Source organism: Triturus cristatus, chromosome 6, assembly GCF_964204655.1.
Source record: "Triturus cristatus chromosome 6, aTriCri1.1, whole genome shotgun sequence".
NCBI classification, from domain to species: Eukaryota; Metazoa; Chordata; class Amphibia; order Caudata; family Salamandridae; genus Triturus; species Triturus cristatus.
The window spans coordinates 1,328,465,325-1,328,487,835 of record NC_140589.1 but is presented as its reverse complement, the minus strand read 5'-3'; the positions used below and the strand labels follow the sequence as shown (position 1 = coordinate 1,328,487,835).

At 42.3% G+C, this 22,511-nt stretch overlaps 1 protein-coding gene across 4 annotated transcripts in view; it reads right to left on the bottom strand.

Annotated features, from left to right (window-relative positions):
• NINL (ninein like) overlaps positions 1-22,511 on the bottom strand; it is a 441,695-nt gene that overhangs the window by 338,753 nt on the left and 80,431 nt on the right. For all 4 annotated transcript variants that reach the window (XM_085612328.1, XM_085612329.1, XM_085612330.1 and 1 more), the window contains exon 2: positions 331-535. In XM_085612328.1, coding sequence (XP_085468454.1) covers positions 331-513 — 183 coding nt within the window. In that variant the 5' untranslated portion in view covers positions 514-535. The remainder of the gene's footprint in view (positions 1-330; positions 536-22,511) is intronic.

Genomic DNA, 22,511 nt, shown 5'->3' with positions numbered 1-22,511 from the left:
ACCAGCATGTTGTCCAGTTGACCATAAAAGAGAAATGTGTGACGGTAGAGAAGACGGACTTCCAAAGTATTGTCATGAGAAAACCATTTTCTTTCTCAAGTGCACAAGTAATCAGAAAAATCTCCTTATAATCAAAAGCCATCCAGATTATCATTAATAAAAAGAACAATGTAGACTTTGGCCGACGTCTTGACAAAAGTAATAGAACATGCCACGTGAAAAAATATTCAATATCAGCACACCTTAAACCACTGAAAATGAGAAAGACCTGAATGAAAAAATTGGGACCTACTAAATAGACATCTAGACACAACAAACAGCGCTGCTTACCCGGGCAAAGTGATCTTTCCCAAGGAGCGTCTGCAGAAGTATAGGCAGCTGTGCCTCCAGATGCAGCTTTCGGCATAACTCGGTCAGTTCCTCCTTGTCCAGGTACCCGGTGCCGGTGGTGTCACAGCTGTTGAACACCTCGCTGAGCTGGGACACATATTTGTTCTCGTCTGCCTTGTCCATCCCACAGCATACTGCAGCCTACCTGTTGCGAGACAAGGAAGGAGAGCAAAAAGTCATCCAAGACTCGAAGGTAAACTTATAATTTGAAAAAAGAAAGAAAACAAAAACCCTATTATGAGATTAATCACACCCTAATTGTTCTGAATATCACAGAGCTGATGGCGAGGGGTGGTTTGAGTTTCTCGGCTTATTCTGAACACGGAACTGCAAACCAACAGGTTAGCAAAAGGAAAACACAGACCTCACCTGATCCATACCTAGAAACCAGAGCTCCCAACAAGCCCAGACTGGACCCAACTGCAGACACTGAATGCCTGAACAAGCCATGGTTCTACCTCATGAGTGCTTGTCTTCGAGGAGGCTGTAAATTATAGTTGTATTCAAACGCCCACTTCTATTTATAGCAAGATCAAAATACTGCACAATTAAATCTTAATATTGTGCATAATGTTAAGGCTATGGGTGAGCGCAGGTGCTGCTTCTCATTAAGCATAGTTACGCTTTGTGCAGAGGCTTTCTGCTTGACTGCCCTAAAAAAACGCACTATACAACACATTAACGTTGGGATTTCTCATCACAGCTGAGTGAACAAGAGCTATTCACAAAACATTCCCTTCCTTCTGGTTTACAGGAGCTGACGGAGAATACATACTGCCCAAAAGGCTATAAAACATACCAATACAATTCCTTTCCAATTTATATATCTGATAGGGTTATATATTGGAGAAAACTGGAAACTGATAAGGCAGTATAAAAGCCACTCAATCGAGTATAGATTGATTAACATTTACAATCCTATAAAAAGCAAAAGAAGAAACTCGTATTGGGTTTTATCATGTTTGACAAATGATACAACCATGTAAGACAAACAATTTCCTCGGGTCTTGAGTAAAAGGAAAAAACAACAGACTAAATAGCTTTGCAAGTCTGTCATTTTTCAAATTGTGTGCATATAAATGGTAATCAAGGACACAACCAGTTATGGTTACTTCCCATTACTAAAGACGCTACTCTCATTTCATGTGTCTAAAATAATGTGTAAAGAGTCTTTTACCCATTCCTAAGAGTTTGGTTGAAGAAATGTAAAATACAGGATCTCTTTACAGAGTATCAAAGTGTGCGAAAAGTGGTGGGTTGAAAAACTACCCACAGCAGTGGTCAGAGGTTCAGTCTATTCCTAAGCATTCCTCCCATCACCTTTTTATGTGTTCAACTATAAATCAGGGACAACTTTTTCAGTTTTTGAGACTTGTACAACTTGTACTTGAAAGTGTCCTAAACAGTTTTCCATGTTAGACTACGGACTTGGGAATTAGTGTGGTGGGATTTGATAAGATAACTCTCTGGGTTCTTACCGAGCCATTTAAGACATTGCTTTAGAAGCTGTGTTTTTGCAATATAAAGGGATGTTTTTCCAGCTTCATAACTGTGGATGGTACCTGACCACTTGTTTAAACAATTCTGTTATGAGTCGAAGTCTAGTTGGCGGGAGACCATGCCAGTATTCGACCTGGGCGTAAAATTCTGCTCCGCTCATGGAGTTTGCAAAGTATTTCCCACTCTGTGCTCCGTGTAGCACGTGGAATTAAAAAAAACTCCACAGTGCAAAGTTTTTTCCTCGCTTGCCAACGTTAAGGAAAATCTTACTCCAGATCAACTCCGGCGAGATTTCTCAACATGAGCGGTCGCGGATGGACACTACTGTTCACGTTGAGAAACCTTCCGTCTGCGTTGAGGAAGCTGCTGCTCAAGTAGAACATCTACTCAAACAGCAGAAGGAAGCAGCGCCCTCTTGTGCTGGGTGTGGTCGCATTCGTGCTGATTTTACAGCACGGGACAAACACCAGGTGCTAAAAATCAGCACCAGCAGTGCGACGTAACGTACTCCGGCACTTTTTGCCCAGGCCTAGTCAATATGTGTGACTTTTTAAAAAAAAATTTTTATCATAGCCTATTTAATAAACTGAAACAATGAACTCACAGTGGTGACCAGTTCAGGGGATACACAAATATTACTATTACTATTGCTTTGGTCTAAAAGCGAGACCTAACTCAAAGTGGAGTGTTAGATTAGGAATTTCAGCGGAACTCTGTGCGCAAGACACTTCTGCACCCCACGCATAAGCATAACCACTCCACCTGGGTATTATTTCAGAACATGCAATCCTATAGGCACAACATTCAGTTTATTTGTCACAAGTAATGGCATTAAACAACGCATCCTTTACAGCACGTGCTCGCGGGCCAGCATGTTCTGTCGGGAAGCCAAAACATTTATCAGCCATCTAGCATACCATAACGTGAACATATGGTTAGGCCACCTGCAAGTAGTATTTTTTACTTTCCATCTGCACTGCCCCTAACTTCAAACTAAGAAAAGAAATTTAATTTGTGTTTTATTCATCTGTTAATGATTTTCTGTAAAGCAGTCAACAGAAGAATCAATATCGTTGCCAACAACAGTTCAGTCAGTTGGGCTGAACGTTTTTCTTTTGTAAATCTGTGAAATAACAAAAGATAAATGCAGGCTACAATTCACCTCGATGTTTAGGGTTTGGGTGCCACCTTACCAGTGGGGAATTCACTGGGAGCAAGTTGCAACAAGTATGGAACACACTTTTCTCTAGCTACCTTAAACGTGAAATTCTATTTATTTAATGCCACAAAGATTTGAACAATCCAGTTAAAGCAATAATAAGCACAAGTGGGCGTACTTTGCCCTCCCGAAGAATAAGAATCCAAACTCAAAACTTTCTTGAACCATGTCACTAATGCCAGCAATGCTGGCTGGTTGTATGACAGAGGCATGCATGGCTAAGCCACACGTGCCTCCACAACACAGACCGAAGAACAAATGCGTCATAACAAACCATTCCTTTACCACGCAATTTCGTGGTAAAGGGATGTGTGGTAAAGATCACGCCCCAGCCCCCCCGCCCGGAGCCATAAAAATTACCCCAAGCTCTAAAAGCTACCCTGACCCACCGCCTGAGCCCTAAAAACTACCCGACCCCCCACCTGAGTCCTAAAAACTACCCCTTCCACTCCTTGAGCCCTAAAAACTACCTGAACCCCTATTCCCCCAAAAGCTGGCCCCACTTACCAGACAGCGTCCTGCCCCAATCCTTCCTCTTCCTGTGCTCGCCTATCCCAGCATCTAGACCGCGCACTGTCTTAACCACGCATGGCAATCGTTGTTCCGCTTGCGGGGAAACAGCACGTGTGGCTCAGCTCATGTTAAGACAGGCCGTTTCCCATGCTGGATATCAGTGGCGTGCACAAAGTCTGCAGACCCTTACTACTGTGTCAGTAGTTTAGGAATATGGGTCATCATGAAATTATGAGCCACTTTGTGAAGAAGCTGTAGAGGCGGAAGCCTATTTGCAAGTAACACTGAACAATATATAGATAAAGCATATGTTACAGAGTTCGCTTGTAAACACCTGTGCACAAAGTGATGCCATTTTACACTTACTTTAGTGGGGAAGGAACTTGTATCCGAGTGCCCCACATACAAAATAATTGTAACACAACTATCGTTCAGAACATAATGAAAAGTTGTGAGTGAAGTCATTTGCTACTTTGATTTGAAACCCTGAAAGTTGTTTGCCAAAAAAAAGCTAATAGTTTTATAATATTCAAAAGCAAAGTTGTGCTACTTCACAACAAGAGGTGACTGTATCTCTGTCTAAAGATGTGTGTTTGAAACAGCAGAGCGTTGAATCATCAGATGGAACAAGAGGTGACTTGTGCCTGATGTTTAGTGTCAACGGAGTGATATTTCTTTATTGAAATGGGTTGGGGTTGTATGGTGCTCATACACCTTTGGGAGCCCCTACCAGATCCTTAAGGAAAGGGTACGGTAGGGACAGTTACAGACATTGAATGAGCTCTTGGTCAAGGCCAGATGTCAGTCTAAGCTCAACTCATTGTGTGTTTCGGAAATCAGGTAAAACAAAATATGTTTTTCGAAGCTTCTTGAACCTCAAGAATTTGTTTTAAGTCGTAGATAGAGGGGAAGAAGTTCCAAAGGGCAGAAGAACATTGTGCATCTTCAAATAAACCACATGTGTTTGACAGGCTGGAAGTAATCAGGTTACAGGGACATCAAAGTTAGGCGTTTGGTCGAGCAGTATTTCGATAAAAACTGTACAGGAAGACGGGGACCCGGACCAGTCTGTGCATGGCCTTGAGATTGAAGCACAGTATTTTGAAGTGGGATCTCTCTCACCAATAAATAGTGTGGGCCTTCAGGGCAGAGGTAGTGTGGATTGAAAACTAGAGATTAAGGAATAGCCTCACTGATGATCTGGATCCTTCCTCTTGACAAGTTGTCTTTTGCTGGAAGGTTAAAACAGGAAGCATTTCAGTCATCTAGTCTGGACGTGGCCATAGTGAGGACCAGGGCGACCTGGTGATGCATGATGAGCACCCGAAGGATTCCCTGAAGAAGCATGGCCAAGTGAATAGGAGGTCGCGAATGAGCAGAAACTTTTAAGATTCATTAAGTCACCATTTTTTTGCTACTTCCTTCACTGAATCCTCGCCAAGAAGGTCCTGACATTTGTTCATCACTGGAGCCCTCATTCAGCTTCAGAAGTAGTAGGGTGGAGTCCGATATTGGAATACTAAATGAAGGGACACAATTGGTAAGCTACATACAGAAAAAGCTCTGGTGCAGGGTCGATCCTTTGAGAAGACATTTGAGTATGGCTTAATGAGCTTGGTTCTCATGTAAGTGCATTAGGGCCATATGCATCAACACATTTTCCCATAAACACAGAATGGGCAAAACCATTTGATGCATCTGGCCCTTAATCTCTTGAGAGCTGCAGTACCAATTCCATCCGGCAAACTAAGCATTAGGGCACACATGTTTTAGGTCAATGGATGCAATAAATGATTCTATTGCATTAACTAGTGTGGATTCCATCTGGTAGTATGGGAGAAATTGGACAAAAAGTCACTAGGGGAGTGATTGGAAGATATTTCCTTATGCTGAGTGCCTTGCAAACCTTGGCTGTTCACGGTAGGCCCAATACAGGTCTAGAATTGGGAAAGTTTTCAATACCACTGCCTAATTTTCTGGAGAGCAGTGTGACAATGGTGTGTCTCAGTTTTTGGGACACTGATACCGAGGACATATGGTGTTGGAATGTGGTAACACAACAAGTAACAAAAACAAGTCCAGAAACTCAAAAGCCATTAGGGGGAGATGTTTAAATTCAGGAAGAAGTTTAGTCAACACACTTTCTTGAATAGCAGGTGTACATACAAAGGAGAGTGAAGAAATGGGGAGCCTTTGGTGACAACTCAACTTGAGATGGGCCAGTATCACGAAAGCTAGTCGAATGGTGCCAAATGTCTTAGTGAAGAATGAAATTAATTTGCTGGTGAGATGGGATTTCAGAGACACCATGAGGGTGCTGCCAGACACAGGTAGATCTAGAACATTACCATGGCAGAGTTATCAGTCTATGACATTTTAGATTGGTAGTGGGGTTTTTTGGCCAGTCTGTATGTATATGCTGTGGTGCACGTGATAAGTTGTCTGATCAGTGGGAAGTCGCTTTGTTAGCTATTGCTTTTCGAGTTCCGTACCCCGCCTTCCAAGATATTACCTGAAGAACATTCCTAATCTGACGTGCCAGCTATCATGGAAGAAAGCAGTTGTAATAAGTTGAATTATTATCTGGGGCGGGTGACTACCCACCTTAAGGAATAATTACAACACTTGTCAGGGTGAACCCTCAAATTCACTAAATTAACCGGAGTTCAATCCCCTGGCCGCTATCGCACAGAGCAGCCAGACTTAACTTAGGGGTATGTGTAAAGTTTGGATGAAGAACCAAAACAGCAATCATTTTGAAATGCAAAAGAATAAAAATCCCAAACCAAATTAGAGAAATTGTATACAATTCAAAAGACAAAATCACCCCAAAATGTAAAAAAATCCAATAAGGGGTACCGGAGATACAATTTATTTAAGTTTTAAGTAGTGCCATGAAGCACAAAGTGTCAATGATAGTCAATGGTTGAAGTAGACTGCAACTTAGGCACAATTTGACACTGACCGCACTAGAGCATGGGTTGGATACACCAACCAGGTTCATCCCGGTCAAAGATTTTACCTTCTGACTTTAATCATTTAAGTCCCAATCCACTACAGTTTTACACTTCTAAAGCCCCCAGGGCTCACTTGGTGTGACGCTGAAGCCAACTGCAGGGGCCCAGCGTAGGTCCTATTGCCACGGGTCAGCTGGGCAGTTACAGGAAAGGGCTCTTATAGCTTGTTTTATCCCTGTAGCTTCAAACAGGAGGTCAGCCATCGGATTCTTGGAGTCTACCTCTTTGTCCTAGGTACAAGAGGGAGCAAGTCCAGTTCTTTAGGATTTCTCTCAGATTACAGAGAGCAGGTCCAGCCCTATTCTGTTCTTCCTCATGTCTAGCACTGTTCTGAAGTGGGTGCCTTGAAGTGTCAAATTTATGCCTGGCACAAGCTTGTTGGTGGGAATAGCTCCTGGGCATGCCCTAGCCAATGGGATAAAAGTTCCGGGGGCCAGCCCTACCCACTTTGGGCATTTTTAAGATGGCAGAAGTCTTCAGCCACACTAAAGTTGGGCACCGAGGCCTGAGGGTGTGTGTGGGGACTGTACTAAAGTCATCTTAGTGTCTTCCACCATTTAACACTAAAATCCGGTTTGAAGTCGCCACTGTACCCTCAATAAACCCTGAGACATAAGTCTGGTAGAACAAAGGAGGGTTCCAGCAACCAGACAGTAGATACATATTTTTTGACATCCTGTTCCCCTTCCTTTTAAGTTCCGCCAAGTGTTATATGTAAAAACCCAGAAACAGAAATCTGGTAGAACAAAAGTAGAGTTTTAAGAAACCAGACAGTGAATACACAAGAACTGTTTTGGCATCCTGCTTCCCATCCTTTCAAGTGTGACCCCAGTATTATATGTAAAACCAAGTAGACCTGTCAAGCAGGATTTGACATTTAAGCAAAATTTGACACTGCAATGTCATAAAGGATGCTCACAGCCCAACCCTGCATATTCAGTCAGGTTTAGAGGTGTCATTTCTGTCCATTCATGTCAGCCAATTGTTTGATCCTGGGATGCACTTTGGACCTTTTACTCGCCTATTCAAATGCTAACTACTGGCTGGCACAAGTAGGAGAGCAAATGCTAATTTCCCTTCCAGGAACTTCAGGCAGGGAAAAGGTGACTTTCTAAAAGTTACTTTTCCTAAATATTTATTAAAGAATTTGACTTCTCTACTGAATTGGATTTTCAATACCTATTAAAATGTTGTTCAATTATTTTTCTATCTAGTCCCATTTACAAATTCCGATTTTTAATCTGTTTGGTTTTCAGCTGAGCCTGCCACAGTGAAAAACAGCTTTTGGGTGCTAGTTACTGTAAGGACATTTTAACATTACTTTTCTCCATTGCCTACTTTTAAATACCATGCACCCTGCCTTGAGGATGACAAGGTATAATTGGGAGTGACTTATTAATATTTAAAAGGGAGGATTTGACTTCTTAAAAGAGTTTAATTGACAGGTCGAAGTACATATTTTGCTCTGTTACAGTCAGGCTACACTGAAGCCATGTTTGCAATGCCACTGTAGTGGATTGCACAATTGGTGCTGCAGTCCAATCGACTTCCAGGCCCTGGGTAGATCTTGTACCATATATCATGGACTTGTAGGCAAGTTAAATATACCAATTAATCCTATGCCAATTTGGCCATGTTTAAAGGGGAAACACAGGCACTTTACCGCTGGTTAGAAGGGTTCAAGTGCACAGAGATGTAAAGCCAGCAAAAATATAGGGTCCAGCAAAAAGTGAAATATAAGGTGTGACCACGCAAAAAAGGCCAATTCCCTACAGGCATGCTGGCATTTAAATCCTCTATTACTGACATCATGAAGAGTTAATGCAAGGCACAGTTAGATATTGCTACCATGTAGCGGGCCAATGGGTGGAATGGTGTGGGGAAAATAGTAAAGATGTATCAAATTGTGAAGGCTTTTCTTTCAACATTTTGTAAAGTTTACTTTTTCATTGTGAACTTCACAAAATGTGCAATTTTTTTTTACATAATGGAACAAAACCGTCACTAAAACCAAGAGAAAACTGTGAGAAATAACCACTTTTACTAGTAGTATTTTCCAACAAAAACTTTTTGCAAGCCAGTTCTCACACAAAACATTTTTTGTGCAGTAAACTTCTCCCTCAAGCAAGGCTAAGTGAAGTTGGTTAACTCTGTAAACTGTCAGGAGGATGGAGACTGTAAACACAACCAAGACTTGGGCTGATAGGTCCAAAAAAGATGGCAGTAATGTAGGGACTCAGTACTGCACAGGAATGTGTTACAGGATAAGAGAGGGTGTGGAAGAACACAAGTGCAACAGCTCAGCAAGAGAGCTGCCAATATTACATCTCCAATGAGCGAAAAGATGTTGGGGTGTAACAGCAAATCAGGGAGAGATGTAATTGGGGAGCCTTACCCAGAGCCAGTGGGAGTAGAGTGGTCCAAGGAGGAAGACGCAAGTGAGGAAGCGCGTGGTGAAGACTCTTGCTCAGGCACGCTGGCTTGCAAACAGCTGGGACAGAAGGAACAATGAGATGCCAAATACAGACCAAATTTCGACTCAGTGAGGCCAGGAAAGGAAGACAGATAAAGGAGATCTTAGGGTCCAGTCCCGGCAGGGAGGATTCTGCCGAGGGAAGTGGAACAAATGCAAAAAGAACAGATGATGGACGGATTGCTGAATTAATCAAACACTCACCCCCAGTCACAGATCTGGGTTAAATCCATTGTTTATTTGCACGCCACGCCATTCCAGTTTCGACCCAGCCATATGCAAATCAGTCTTGACCCTGTTCCCCATGGAAACAGTCCAGCCTGAACTGCCAGGCCAGGTCCTCCCGGGACCAGAAAAAAGCATCCCGGGACCGGTTTCGGGGTAACACCCCTCATCAGTCAGGCTAGCTTGAATCTGGTGGCGTAGCGAGCACGGGACCCACGTCTGGGCATACCCTTCCCACTTTAGGGCGACAAATGCAAAAAGAACAGATGATGGACGGAGGTGGCACAAACATGGCACTCAGCCTTTCGGACCCCTTCATAATGCAGTAAAGATGTAACATATGACGTACCAAACTCAGTCATGATTTTGTCGAGACTTTGCAAAATTCGCCCAACACCCTCTAAACTACATAGCTCACTCTACTTCAAGCTCAGGGACAGCTGAATGACACCCCATCCCTCGCCACCATGGAGATCCTCCAGAGAAAACCTCACAAATCGAGTAGCCTACCAATTAAGTGCCAAGTAGCCAAGTAATGGAAGAAAGTTGTGCTATACCAAAACTGCCGTAACCTAAATCCATTCTCAGTAATGATCTGTACTCAGGCCGATGTGCCATGCACACACAATGTACCACACACCAGAATGCGTAGCGGGTTGGTATTACGAAATGCAACATAGCAACAGGTATGCCGTTTGTTAGGAAAACAGCATTCAAATAGTATTCCTGTTTCCCTCCCACGCAGTTTCTATTCACCACGTGTTTCCTCTGAATTAAGGCAAGTGCGAGATTGAAATGGTCAAATGTGGAGCTGGAATGTCGAGTGTGAGAGCCTAATCCCAGGTCTAATACCGGCGAGACCCTGGTCAGAGGCATCACATGACCAATGTGGCGCAGACCACGTTACCTCGGAACAAAGGGGTGTACAGAACGACTTACTGCTTGCTGATGTCAACAAGTGCACAAAGTCACAGTTGCAGCAGCGTTAGCCCTAAAAAACTCAGAGTTTAAAAACAGCCATTTATTATATGCAATAAGCGTTACTAAACGAGAAGATAATGCGTTTTCCCGTTTTTAGTTGCGAACTGCTGCATGAAGGCCCCGAAGAGTGTGGTAGAGGTACAAAATGACGTTACAGGCTACCTCCCCAGACAACATAATTCAACACACAGCCAGCCAGGTAAAGAGGCTGGCGTTTTAATTAAAATTCCAAACTCAAATATAAATAAAGCGATAATGGACATTTTATGTGAAACTTTAAATACTTCACTGAATAAAAAAGTTCATACGATACGCATGCTGGATATGTTTAAAGGGCTCTGGCATGCAATCACAAAACTGTTCCAGTTGAAAAAACAGTGTACTTCCTCAATTTCTGCGGCCCTGGACCATGTGTGCACACCGCGCTGCCAGAGATCTAAGGAACAGGCCTGTGGTACCCTGTGCATAGTAAATCTCTACTCCTGGCCATCAGCCAGTGCAAGTCTGCGGTACCAGAGAAGGCAGCCGACCAGTAACCGTGGCACATTGGGGGGGGGGGGGGTGGGGGGGGAGAAGGGGGCAGGATAGATGCACAGTCCAGCACAGCTTTGGTGCTATTTTGGTGCTATTTCATTTGATTGCGAGTTGGAAAAGACAACAAAAGCAGGACTTCTTTCCAGGATTCTGGTTCTAGCCTCACTGGCCAGTTTTCTTTGTGATGGCATCCAAACGCTCTTTGGCAATAAGCCCGTGTTTTTAATTCTCCAAAAACCTCAAACGAAAGAAAAAAGCTTATGCTGCAAAAAGATGAAGTTTCACTAATCAGCATTAACTACTCTTCGCTTAATGTAGAATCTTGAGGACTGCACACACAAATGAACACGTGGCGCAGCCCTTACATGTTTAAACCAATACGTAGGCACCGTTAGGCAATAATGGAGCCAGCACTGCTTGACGACCCAACACACACACACACACACTATCAAGCATACAAACAGGGGCAGTTTTAAGGTGCATTAAAAGGCCTTAAATCTCCATGTAGGGAACACCAAAAAGGAAGGGGTTGTGACCGCAGATAAATCACTGCTCCTAGACTATTCACGAGGGCAGGGATTAAAGTGTGAAGTCTAGTGTTCCTTCTCCTGGAAGCCACTGACATCTGCCTTGCAAGCACCACCCTTCAAACACTCAGAAACCCCCTAAAAGTTCGGAACTGTATTCAAGACCAAATTCTGAGTGTACTGGCAAAAAACGAAAGAAAAAGATAAGATTCTGATCTTTTATTTTCGGCTTTCTTCCCAAACTCAACTGTCCAACTCGAAATGTTTAGTCAGAAATTCATGTGCCATGCTGAATACCGGTTTTACCGTCATTACTTGGACTTAACGTCTCCAAGTCGACATGACAGGTTTTAGCTTGCGCACAATATTTAACATTTCACTTACAAACTGTCAGGAAATATTAACTGTTGCGTATCTGAGGGGCGTGGCGTAAAATAGCTGGAGGCCCCTGGTCCGCGGAATTCTTTGATATTCAGGACAACGTTCCACAGATTCCAACATTCCATCACACTATTTATTAATTACAAAATAAATGATTTAAAAGGACTTGGGAAAGTATTTTTTATCTTACAAGCGGAAGACAAACACGCATGACAAACGCTGCTGGGAGATTTTCAGAGCTCTACAAAAGCGATCCATGTTAAAGTCAATAAAAGCAACAAAGGTGGCACTAACGCAACAGGTACGTGCTGCAGCTTGCCCGGCGCTCTTTGGGTAGGGACATTCCAAGCACCCGACACTGACACTCCTTCGCACTACTGCTGGTATCAATCATTCCTCGACCTAAGGAGCTCTGGCAAGCGTGGTAAAAAGGGCACAGCGCCCATTAATGTCCAAGTAAGGATCTATGGATGCCAACTCTCACAGGAAAAAAATACCGGCATTTATTTACATCTTACTATTCCTTTAGGGCCATGTACTAAATGATTACTGAGAATTTTACATACATTCTATTTGACCTGCCAGGGTTTCTGGCTGCTGAAATATGTCTGAAAAATTCTCAGTATTCATTTAGTACATGGCAAGGATACACCAGTTTAACTCTCAAACACTGTAAGTGTTTTCTTTATGTCTTTTCCGTTTTAGATTTATTTTTCAAAAGGAGAAAAATTGTGGATTTCACTGTTCATACAGGCCAGGCCGTCCACATACTGGCATAGCGGCAGCCCCGTGGACCCTTGGTTCATAGACAGACTGTTTTTTTTTTGGCATCCTTTGAGACACTTCAGGTTGAGGTAGGTTTTTGGGGCATTAATCCAAAGGGAACTCAGACTTTAGGGCAGCCACCGGGCACATACAGCAAATCTATAAGGACATTATTTACACAGACAGCGGTTACCCTGAAAACTGGGGTACATCGCAACTTCTTGGACAAAGTTTAACCACCCCTGTTTAGGTCTCGCCTGACCCAGCGCATGCGCTGGTCTGGCGAGACTTATTGAGAGGGCTCCAAAAAGTGCTACCAGGCCAGCCTAGAGCTACAGTGCATGTGCGCGGGCGCGCGCGCCGGCGCCGCGCTTTACCGCAATTACTTTCACTTTCACGGCCGCAGGGCCGCTTTGATGTTTGATCGTGATCCCGCACGGCCGCTTTGCATAGCCAATAGGTCTCGCTTTTGGGACCTTATAAGTATTTAGTTATGCAACTGTTGCATGGCTAAACACTTATAAGGTCCCAAAGGCGAGACCTATTGGCTATGCCAATGCTTGTTTTAAGAGAGCCGGAGGTCTGCACAAGCCATTACAATATCGTTATCATTGCGAGTGACAAGCAAAACTGACAGGAAACACCCTTCTAGCAGTAGCATTGTCCATAGCCCAGTAGCTAGCATTTACAAAATCCATATTTAATACAAATAATGGGGATTAACATGAGGTAATGCTATTGAACATATCTGCGCTTTCATTTTTACACTATAACCAGAAGTGCTAATTATCACACCACCATGGGTGTAGATTCATCAATGCCAGCGGTAGCGGAAGTGACATCACATACACTTTGACCTTAATTTTAATGCTATCACAGAAAGTGACATCAAATTACCTTTTCCACTGATATTATTCCAGGACAGCATGTCACATGACCCTAACATCACAATTCCAAGATTAGTATACCCGCATAAAACAGTCTTTTTTAGATACCACCTATATTATGGTGCTGACTTGATCTTTGAAAGCTGCGCAGCATAACTCTTGTCCTAAATTGCAGTGAGCGAGCAGAGGGAGCAAGCCAGACCTCTTCTAAGTGGTTTCCCACCCAGGGATAATTTTGAAAAGAACGAGTGAAATTGTGCATTTTAAAATACATTTTTCACATAAATGTACTAAAATGCCATACGTGCGGTAAGCAAATGTATTAAAAATTAAAATCCTTTCATGGGGTGGCAAGCCAATGAAATAGAACACTCCCCAGGAGTTGACCCCATTGTTTTCAAAATGTTCTATAAATGCCCCCATATGCCCAAAATTACCTCCATTGTGACTGAGCCAACATTTAGTCATGGGTGTTACCTATTATACCAAAATGACATAAAATATGCCAGTGCCAGAATTTTGCAATTTATGCTGCCATATACCATAGATGACCCTTATGTGAAAAATAACGTCAGTTGGTCAGGACTACTATTCTGTCATGGTTGCCACCCTCCCAAATGCTAGGTTGTCCTCCTTTATGCCAAAAAGTACCTCTATTGTGCTAGCACTGCCATTCTGCCACTAGTGTCCACGTGCCAAGATTTTCCTATAGTATGCCAGTATTTTTCCCCAGTTGGCCTGTATGCCATAAATTACCTATAGTACGCCAGTGCCAGTCCATTGTTGCCCTTTATGCCAAGAATTATCCCTAGTGTGCCAGTATTTTGTCACAGGTGGCTGTCATGCTGCGAACTGTTTTGAGTATGCCAGTGCCAATATTTTGCCCTGGGTATATCTATAAGACAATAGTTACCTTTGCTATGCCAGGGCTAAAAACAAACTCGCTAAGTATCACCTTCTCGCTCACACTCACTCATTTTCACTCATTCTCTCACTCACTCCTTCTCAGTCACACTCTTACACCCTGTTACACTCATTCTTATTAAGTCTTAATCATTCACTCTTACTATAACTCATCCTCAATCACACATAATTATTAATACTTAGGAGCAGGATAACTACTGTGATGCATTGCAACAGGTTTGCATTAATTTTGTGACTCAAACACCACGCAAAGTGTTAAGGTAGAATTTACTATCCAATGCAAATCAGGATTTGGGTTGGATAGGATCCCAAAGTAACGCAAAGTTGTGCTATGCGCTGCTATGTGTTATTTTGCATCAAGAGGGCATTCCATGGATAGTGCATGGGCATGCCCATGAAACCACACTTGGGATTTGATGCAAAGCCTTATCTACAAACATTGGTAGCTAGGATTTTGCGCCCAAATCTTACGCCTCCTTAAGGCAGGTGTAATGAGGAGAAATGTTCTAATTTTTCCAACTTTGTATGGGTTTTGTACATTGCAGCACAATTGTAAAAGTGGGAAAGGCCTCAAAGCATAGTTTTTGTACTGGAAAAAGACCCTTTCCAATACAAAACCTATGCTTCAGAGAATGCTGGCACCCTTGCACTAAGGCACAAGTGTGTGTGTGTTGGTACTAGCACACTGGGAGAGAAGAAATGCACCATATGTTAGTAGATGTGACAATTTTTTTTCTCTCTCTCTGATGCAAGGCAACGTTGCACCAAAGTTGCTGCGCTGCCTTCCGCCAAAGAATAGTAAATCTGGATCACGATCTCTCTCACTTTCACACACACATACATGCTTACACATAAAGAAACACGTGCTCACACAGACGCACACTCTCTCTCACTTAAACACACTCACTCACAAGCATGCACACTACATAAATATAAAATGAGTTTTACTTACCACACCTTCCAATAAAGGTCCCTTTCAGCTAAGCGTGCTCAATTTTTCATTACACTAATTGTGAATATTAAATTATTATTCACTATTAGTATAAAGAAAAATGGGCAGAAAATAATGTATGCGGGGGTACCCCATATCTAGGCATTGATTTTGCCATCTCTGACTCCCGGGGTCACAAAGGCACCATTTTCTCCTTCAAATCTTTCCTCATTGTTCACTTTTTTGTTTCCTTCTTCTCTCTCCCTGTTGTCTTTCTTCTCTCCATCCAACCGTCACTCCCTATACCTATTTGTCTCACTCCAGCTGTCTTCCGCCTTCTACTTCTTCTGATCACTCTCCTCCGACTGTGCCCTTCTCTAGCCTGCTTGTATATTTCTCTCCTTTCGCCCACATATCTCTAGACTCTGTTTATATCTCCCTATTCTCATTTTCTCTTTAAAATTCTTAGAAATCCTGATCATTTCCATCCGTTTCTCCTCGTCCTTTCTTTCTTCCTCCCTCCCCGAATCGCTCTCTTCTCCTTTTAGGACTGTCCTATCCATTCCAGTCTCTAATCTCTTCACACCTTTCGCTCATGTTTGTCTCTTTCTCTTCCCTTGCCATGTATCCCATCCCCCTCATTATCAATTCCCCCCATTCTCTCCTCCTCCTTTTTCTCCCCTTTCTCCCCACTCTCCCTTGCAACTTTGTGCATTCCTTTTTCTCGTCTCTCTTCTTCCTCCTCCATTACTGTTGGCATTACATGACAAAAAGAAATTTACTTTGGCCAGCGTCTCTCTAATTTGGAACTATATAGGTTCATTTAGTCAAAGAACATGACTAATTTTGCCTAGCAATGTAATTAAATTGAGAAAAGAATACATTGAGTACGGAATGCCATGGTTAGTGTTCCTCACTCTTAACAGTTATTGAAACTTTCAAGAAGAAATGTGCTGACCATGAATGCTGTCTGGGAAGGATATGAAGAAATTTGCTAAAAAGTGTTGATTATATGGCTAAAATATATTGGGATCGGTCGCTGGGTCACAGGGCGGAGTCTTTCCTACTTTTGGCACTATGAGGGTGGAGGGTCATGATTACGGTGGGGGGCAAGCAGTCTTGGCATACTGGAAATAGTTTCACTAGTCCCACACATTGTCCAGTCTGCACAGTGAGAGACAAATACCCACATGATAATTGCTTCTGACCAGTTCAGGTCTCACCCACAGCTATGGGATTTTAAATACTGGTATATTCACAGCAATCTCACCTCTTCTCAGCCTCTGTCTGGACATCTGGCTGCAGGGGACTGACACTGCTTGCAGACAATATACAATGCACCTTTATTAATAACAATACAAAGGCAGAGAGGAGCTCTAATTGCTTGACAAATGCACTGCAGTGTGGTAATGAGGGGGACAAGCAACCAAATGAGTTAATCTAACCCTTGATGCCCACAACTTGGGAGGGTTACAAACCACAAAGGCCTGTCCTCTCACATGACCAAACTGCACACTGTTGAACTCCAATACATTTCACTCTATGTTTATAAGCAAGCATGTGAGTAACTGTAGATGGAGAGCAAAAAAGTGATGGATGGTGTAGGAAATATGCCTTTTGGCGTGATCACGCTGCATTTTTTACATTTTGCTGAATCCTATATTTTTGCTGACTTTACAACTCTATGCACTTTACTCCTGCTAACCAGCAGTAAAGTGCGCGTGCTCCCCCTTTAAGCATGGCTGAATCTGCATATTTCTCATTAGTATAATTAACTTACCTGTACGTCCCTAGTGTATGGTACAAGATGTACCCAGGGCTTGGAAGCTGAATGCCACTAGTGGACTGCAGCACCTATTGTGCCATCCACTACAATGGCAGTGCAAACATGGCTTCAGGCCTATCAGTGTAGTCTGACTGTGGCAGTTTAAACACTGCATTTCAGTCTGCCAAAATGAATCCCTTTGCCAGGTCAAAACTTTCTTTTTAAATATTAACAAGTCACGCTTTTGTTGGCCTTGGAGTCCACAAGTCAGTGGGGATGATATTTGAACGTAGGACATATTGAAATGTATTGTTAACATGACCTTACAGTACCCTGTGCCCAAATGCTATTATTCACTGTAGCAAGCCTAGGTGTCCTATGTGGAAAACCAGGGTACATATTAAAAGCCCTAATATTGTATCTTGAGAATGGACTAGCTAGAAAAATAATAAACGACCTTAATAGTTATTAAAAATCCAATTCAATGGTGAAGTCAGAGTTGTAATAAATATTAAGGGAAAAGTTAGTTCTAGAACATTACCTTTCCCTGCCTTAAGTTCCTCAAGGCAAAATTTGCATTTGCTCTTCCACTTCTGCCAGCCAGCAGTTAGCATTTGAATAGGTGTGAAAAAGGTGACCTGAATGGCCAGAGATGACTCCTCTGAACTGGACAGAATATGAAGGGTGCAGCTGTGAGCATCCTTTTTGACATTAGTGTCAAATCAAGTTTAAATGACAAACACTGCTAAATTATCAAATCCTGCTTGACAGTTGTGCTGAGTTTTACATATAACATAGGAGGCGTACTTGAAAGGAAGGGACACATGATGCCCAAATAATTCTTGTGTATTCACTGTCTGGTTGCTGGAAAAACCTTCTTTTGTTCTACCAGATTTCTGTCTCTGGGTTTATTGGGGATACAGTGAGTGCCCCAATCTAGATTCTTGTGATAGATGTGGTAGGACAATATGATTACCATAGCACACTCCCCACACAAAATCCCAGCCCTCAGAATCCAAGTTCAGAGTGGCTGAAGATTTCGGCCATCAGGAAAAACGCCCAAAGTGGGTAGGATTGCATTCCCAGGAATCATTCCCTCCCACTAGTTCAAGCCAGGCATAAATGTGGCGCCTCCAGGCACCCACTTCAGAACACTTCATAACCTATGGAGATCAGAAGAGACTGAACTCCTGTCAAGGACCTGAGAAGAGATCTGAAGGACTGGGCATGCTCTCTTTTTTAATCAGGACAAAGAAGTATACTCCAAGTGTTATATGTCTGACCTTCTGTTAAAGCTACAGGGACACAACAGGCTACAGAAATCAATTTCTCGTAACTGCCCAGCTGACAAGTGGCCACTGGACTTGGACTGGACCCTGCTGTTGTCCTCTGCCTTGACTCCCTGTGAGCCCCTAAGTGACTCCCCTGAGGGTCTTTAGAAGTGTACTCCTGTACACTAGATTGCTGTCTATATATTATGTGGAGAGTGATTTGTATAATTGTAATGGCAGCGAGGCAAGAAAGCGGCGAATTTATGGGCACTGAGTGGCTGTTTGGATGGACAAGAATGAATTTTTAAATTGGAATATAGCTAGTAAAGGAAGGACCATACTGCAATATCTATAACCAATTAATTCTGGTAATGTATAATGTGAAATGGCGTAGCCCACCAAATGCAGAATCATGTTAGTGTTAATTTGATTGTTCGATTTGTATTTATCTCTCATTAAATATGTAACTAACTATTGTAAACATACGTCTAGTGTATATCTATGAACTCTTGGTTTAATGCTCCTCAAAAAATAAAATTAAAAAATAAGTGTTCTTCTGAGGTGGATTAGGATTTAGAGGACTTAAGTTAGTAGGCATTATCTTTGACCAGGACAAACCTGGTTAGTGCATCCATCCTGCGCCCCATTGCGGTCAGCATCAAATTGCACGTGTCCTGGTTTACTGTGACAGTTGATTTTCACTTGCACTTTATGCTTCTTGCCGCTATTCCTACCTAAAACTTTAAACATTCATATCTTTAGTTCCACCTTTTGGATTGTTGAAATTCTGTTTATTTAATTTTACTCTATTCTCTAATTCGGTTTGGGATGTATATGTCTTTGCATTTCAACTTTATTACTGTTTTGGCACGGCATAACTACTTCACACATTGCCCTAAGTTAAGCATGTGTGCTCTGCGTCATAGCTACCAGGAGAATCACGGTCCTGCATTCCAATCGCACAGCTCAAAAACGGGCTTTGCAAACTTTATTCCAAACTTGTTGTTTATTCCATGTATTCATAAGATTTATCACATTTCTCTTGATTATTCACAATAAGACTGTAAGAAGTCCCAATTTTTTCAAATGAGGTGGTTGTGCCGATCCGGGCCTCTTACCACATCACGAGGGACTTTAAATTCATGTTAAGCAGTTGTAGATATAAAATGTCCCAATGCATTTCGGGCTTATATTTTAGCCCTTCGTCAGGGGTAGCTGTTAAGATTAAAATAAACCTCCATTAGTCCATAATCTAATACCACAATGTTCATACAAAAGTGTTTGCTGTAAATGATTGGTCTATCGCTCAACTACGTGCTGTGGATAAAACACAACCCTCCAACTCGTGAAAATTGACTGAAACACAAAAAAAACCCCACTTTCCTGGTGTAACAACCTCATGAAGCTTTTACTGCCCGCGGCAACCTCCCCCACATCCATCCTCGTTGTAAAACCTGCCATTTTAACCGCGGTGCTACATAAAAACTTCACAACCCAGTGCTACCTGCATGAATTATTAGACCCCTCTACGCGTCTGCGCCTCAACAAATAGCTGTATGCAATAGAACCCAACCTTGAGCACTTCAAACTTTACACTATACCCTACACAAGTCAATCTTTCCTGCATACCTGCTGTTTTTCATAAATGCTCGTAGCCGATCTCACACTGCTTCTCTCCATGACCATAGCGGATCACAAGCTTCCAAGATCTTTGCTCCTCCCCATGATCACAATTTAAACTCATCCTCTCACACTTTCCTCCAATCGTGAAAGACGAATTCATTTAATCTGCTTCCCGCTTTTCACTACCTAGCTACCACGAGCTCAGGTTAATTTAGTGGCATTGATGGTTCACCTTAACAAGGGTTGTGATTCTTTTTTGAGGTGGGTAGTCAACCCCTCAAATAATAATCCAATTTCTTACAGATGGAAATGCTTGAATCATTCTGAACCACTGGTAATTAATGATTCTGGCCACATTCCATTCTATCATTTTTAGATGGTCAGTGCAATTTTCGAAAGGCTACTATTAAGGTGAGCTATTTCTCGATTCAACCAGAACATAAGTAAATCCAGACTGATTCGGGTCTCTTCAGTGGAGTACAGTTTTAGTTTTGCAACAGGGAGAGCGTGGGAGTCAGGCATGTTTAGGCACACCCATTCTGTGCCTGCGGTTGTTGGTATTTCCATACAGAGAAGAGGTAGTCGAGCAGTTCAAGCCAGGCTGACTGACCACTTTAAGATTGGGTTAAGATTGATATGCATATGGTGCATGTGGTTGGTCGTTGTAAGAAATGGCACAGCAAGCAAAAACAAAAAGAAGCACAATTGACTGGAAGACAGCCCAGAGTGATTACCAGTGGCTGAGATTGTTTTCAGCATTTCATCCATCATAATATTCCTCTTCACTTTGAAAGAGCAGCAGATAAATAGAACACAGCGTACAAAATAAAACTTGAGCAAGTGTGCCTTACCCAGAAGAGTTTAAATTGTGGTATATACTCTCCAAAATAGTTGTACCAAAGATTTTTAGGATCCTATGTAACAGTTACAATTGGGAGGAAACGCGGACAGAAGTGAAGAGGAAAAGGAGAGAAGAGAGAAAAACGAGAGGCTTACATTACAGAAACGAGGGAGAGAGTAATGATGGGAGTAAGATAAATATAAGAATAAAAGAGTTTGGAAAATAGAGACAGAGAAGAGAGGGCAGTGAGGGATATCAAGGTAGAGTAGGGGCAAAACAGGAAAAGGAAGCATGAGTCGATTGAAAGATGAGAGAAGTTAAGAGACAAAATGCAAACTTTATGATGAGGATATAAAGGAAATATCAAGAAGTCTACTGGGAGAAAAGCGAGCCAAGGTGCAGTGTCTAATATATCAAAGTATGATGTGCTAAGTGATTTTGAGGACAGAGTAATTTTAATTTGGTAGTCCCAATCATAAACAATAAATGTGTTTATTTTCTGTAGCACTAAAAGCATTGAGCTGGAAAAGGAGCCATTTATGGACCTTAAGACCATGGTCAACAAATTATAGAAGGCTCTTTTCTTGGTTGACAGCCACCTGGCCTGGTCAAAGTAGCTTGAGCTAGGATTGTGTTTGGGAAGGGCTTAAAGGGTCATTGTGGTGAAGCAGAAGAGTACACAGGAGACAGTTATGAGATATTATGGATAATTGCATTCTATGGAATGCTACCTCAGTATTCCATAGAATGCTGCTTGACCCAGAATGGAATTTTGATATTATATGGATGACAGTTAAGACTATTTACAGAGGCTAAGAGGCTGTGTTGTTTGCAACTCCGTTTGACGAATAAAATATAATGAGGCATCATCCAGAAGTTGTGTGCATCATTTAAGGAAGATCACTACAACGTATATGTAGGTGACGAGCGGAATCGAGCTGTAGAAGAACCCACTACTAATAGTCAAGAAGTGCAGAGCTACCAAGTTGGTAATACTCGTATTAGATAAGCAAATTTAACTTTTAACTACTGTCAGCTAGACCTGGATATGCCAGAAGGGCGGTTACTAGGTATAAAGCTTGTTCAGTGAATTGTGAAGCCTTATGAACTCGCTCAATTTAACAGGCATTGCGTCGCTCACTTACCGGGCCCCATGCGTTCCACAGCCATAATTTATGCGCTGCGTGCATTCCACAAGCATACTCAGCGGACAGCATCTGACGCATAGACGTTCTGATCTGGGATCTGGGTTCCACTGGAGGTCATTTTAACTCTGCATTACCCTCTGTTACAAGGGCGTACATTTTAAAGCATGAACATAGGCATTTCTGAGGAGTTTTTTCTTTTCACTGAATTGCATTTGTGCTGCACTGAGTTTAACTTTCATTTCAAGGCTCGTATGGGAATATGTGTCGCTGATGGTGGCCCGGACCTGTTGAGGGCTCACATGGACTGCAAGTATTCTATGTTTGGAAGCATTCTGGATATGTTAAAAAAGCAAAATATTTCAGATCCTACTCAGATCCAAAGGCAGCCATGGCCGAGGTAAAGAAAGTAGCAGAGCAGATGGCACTATTTACTATCATCTTCTATGCAATTGGGGGGCCTGCTTAGACCTAAACCATCTTTTTTTTAAAAAAAACATGATTGACATTGTCTTAAACTGTTTAAGACAAAGTACGATGCTGATACCCAATGGCTAGTAGCCCAAATTAGAAAATAAACCACCAACATTTTTTTTAGG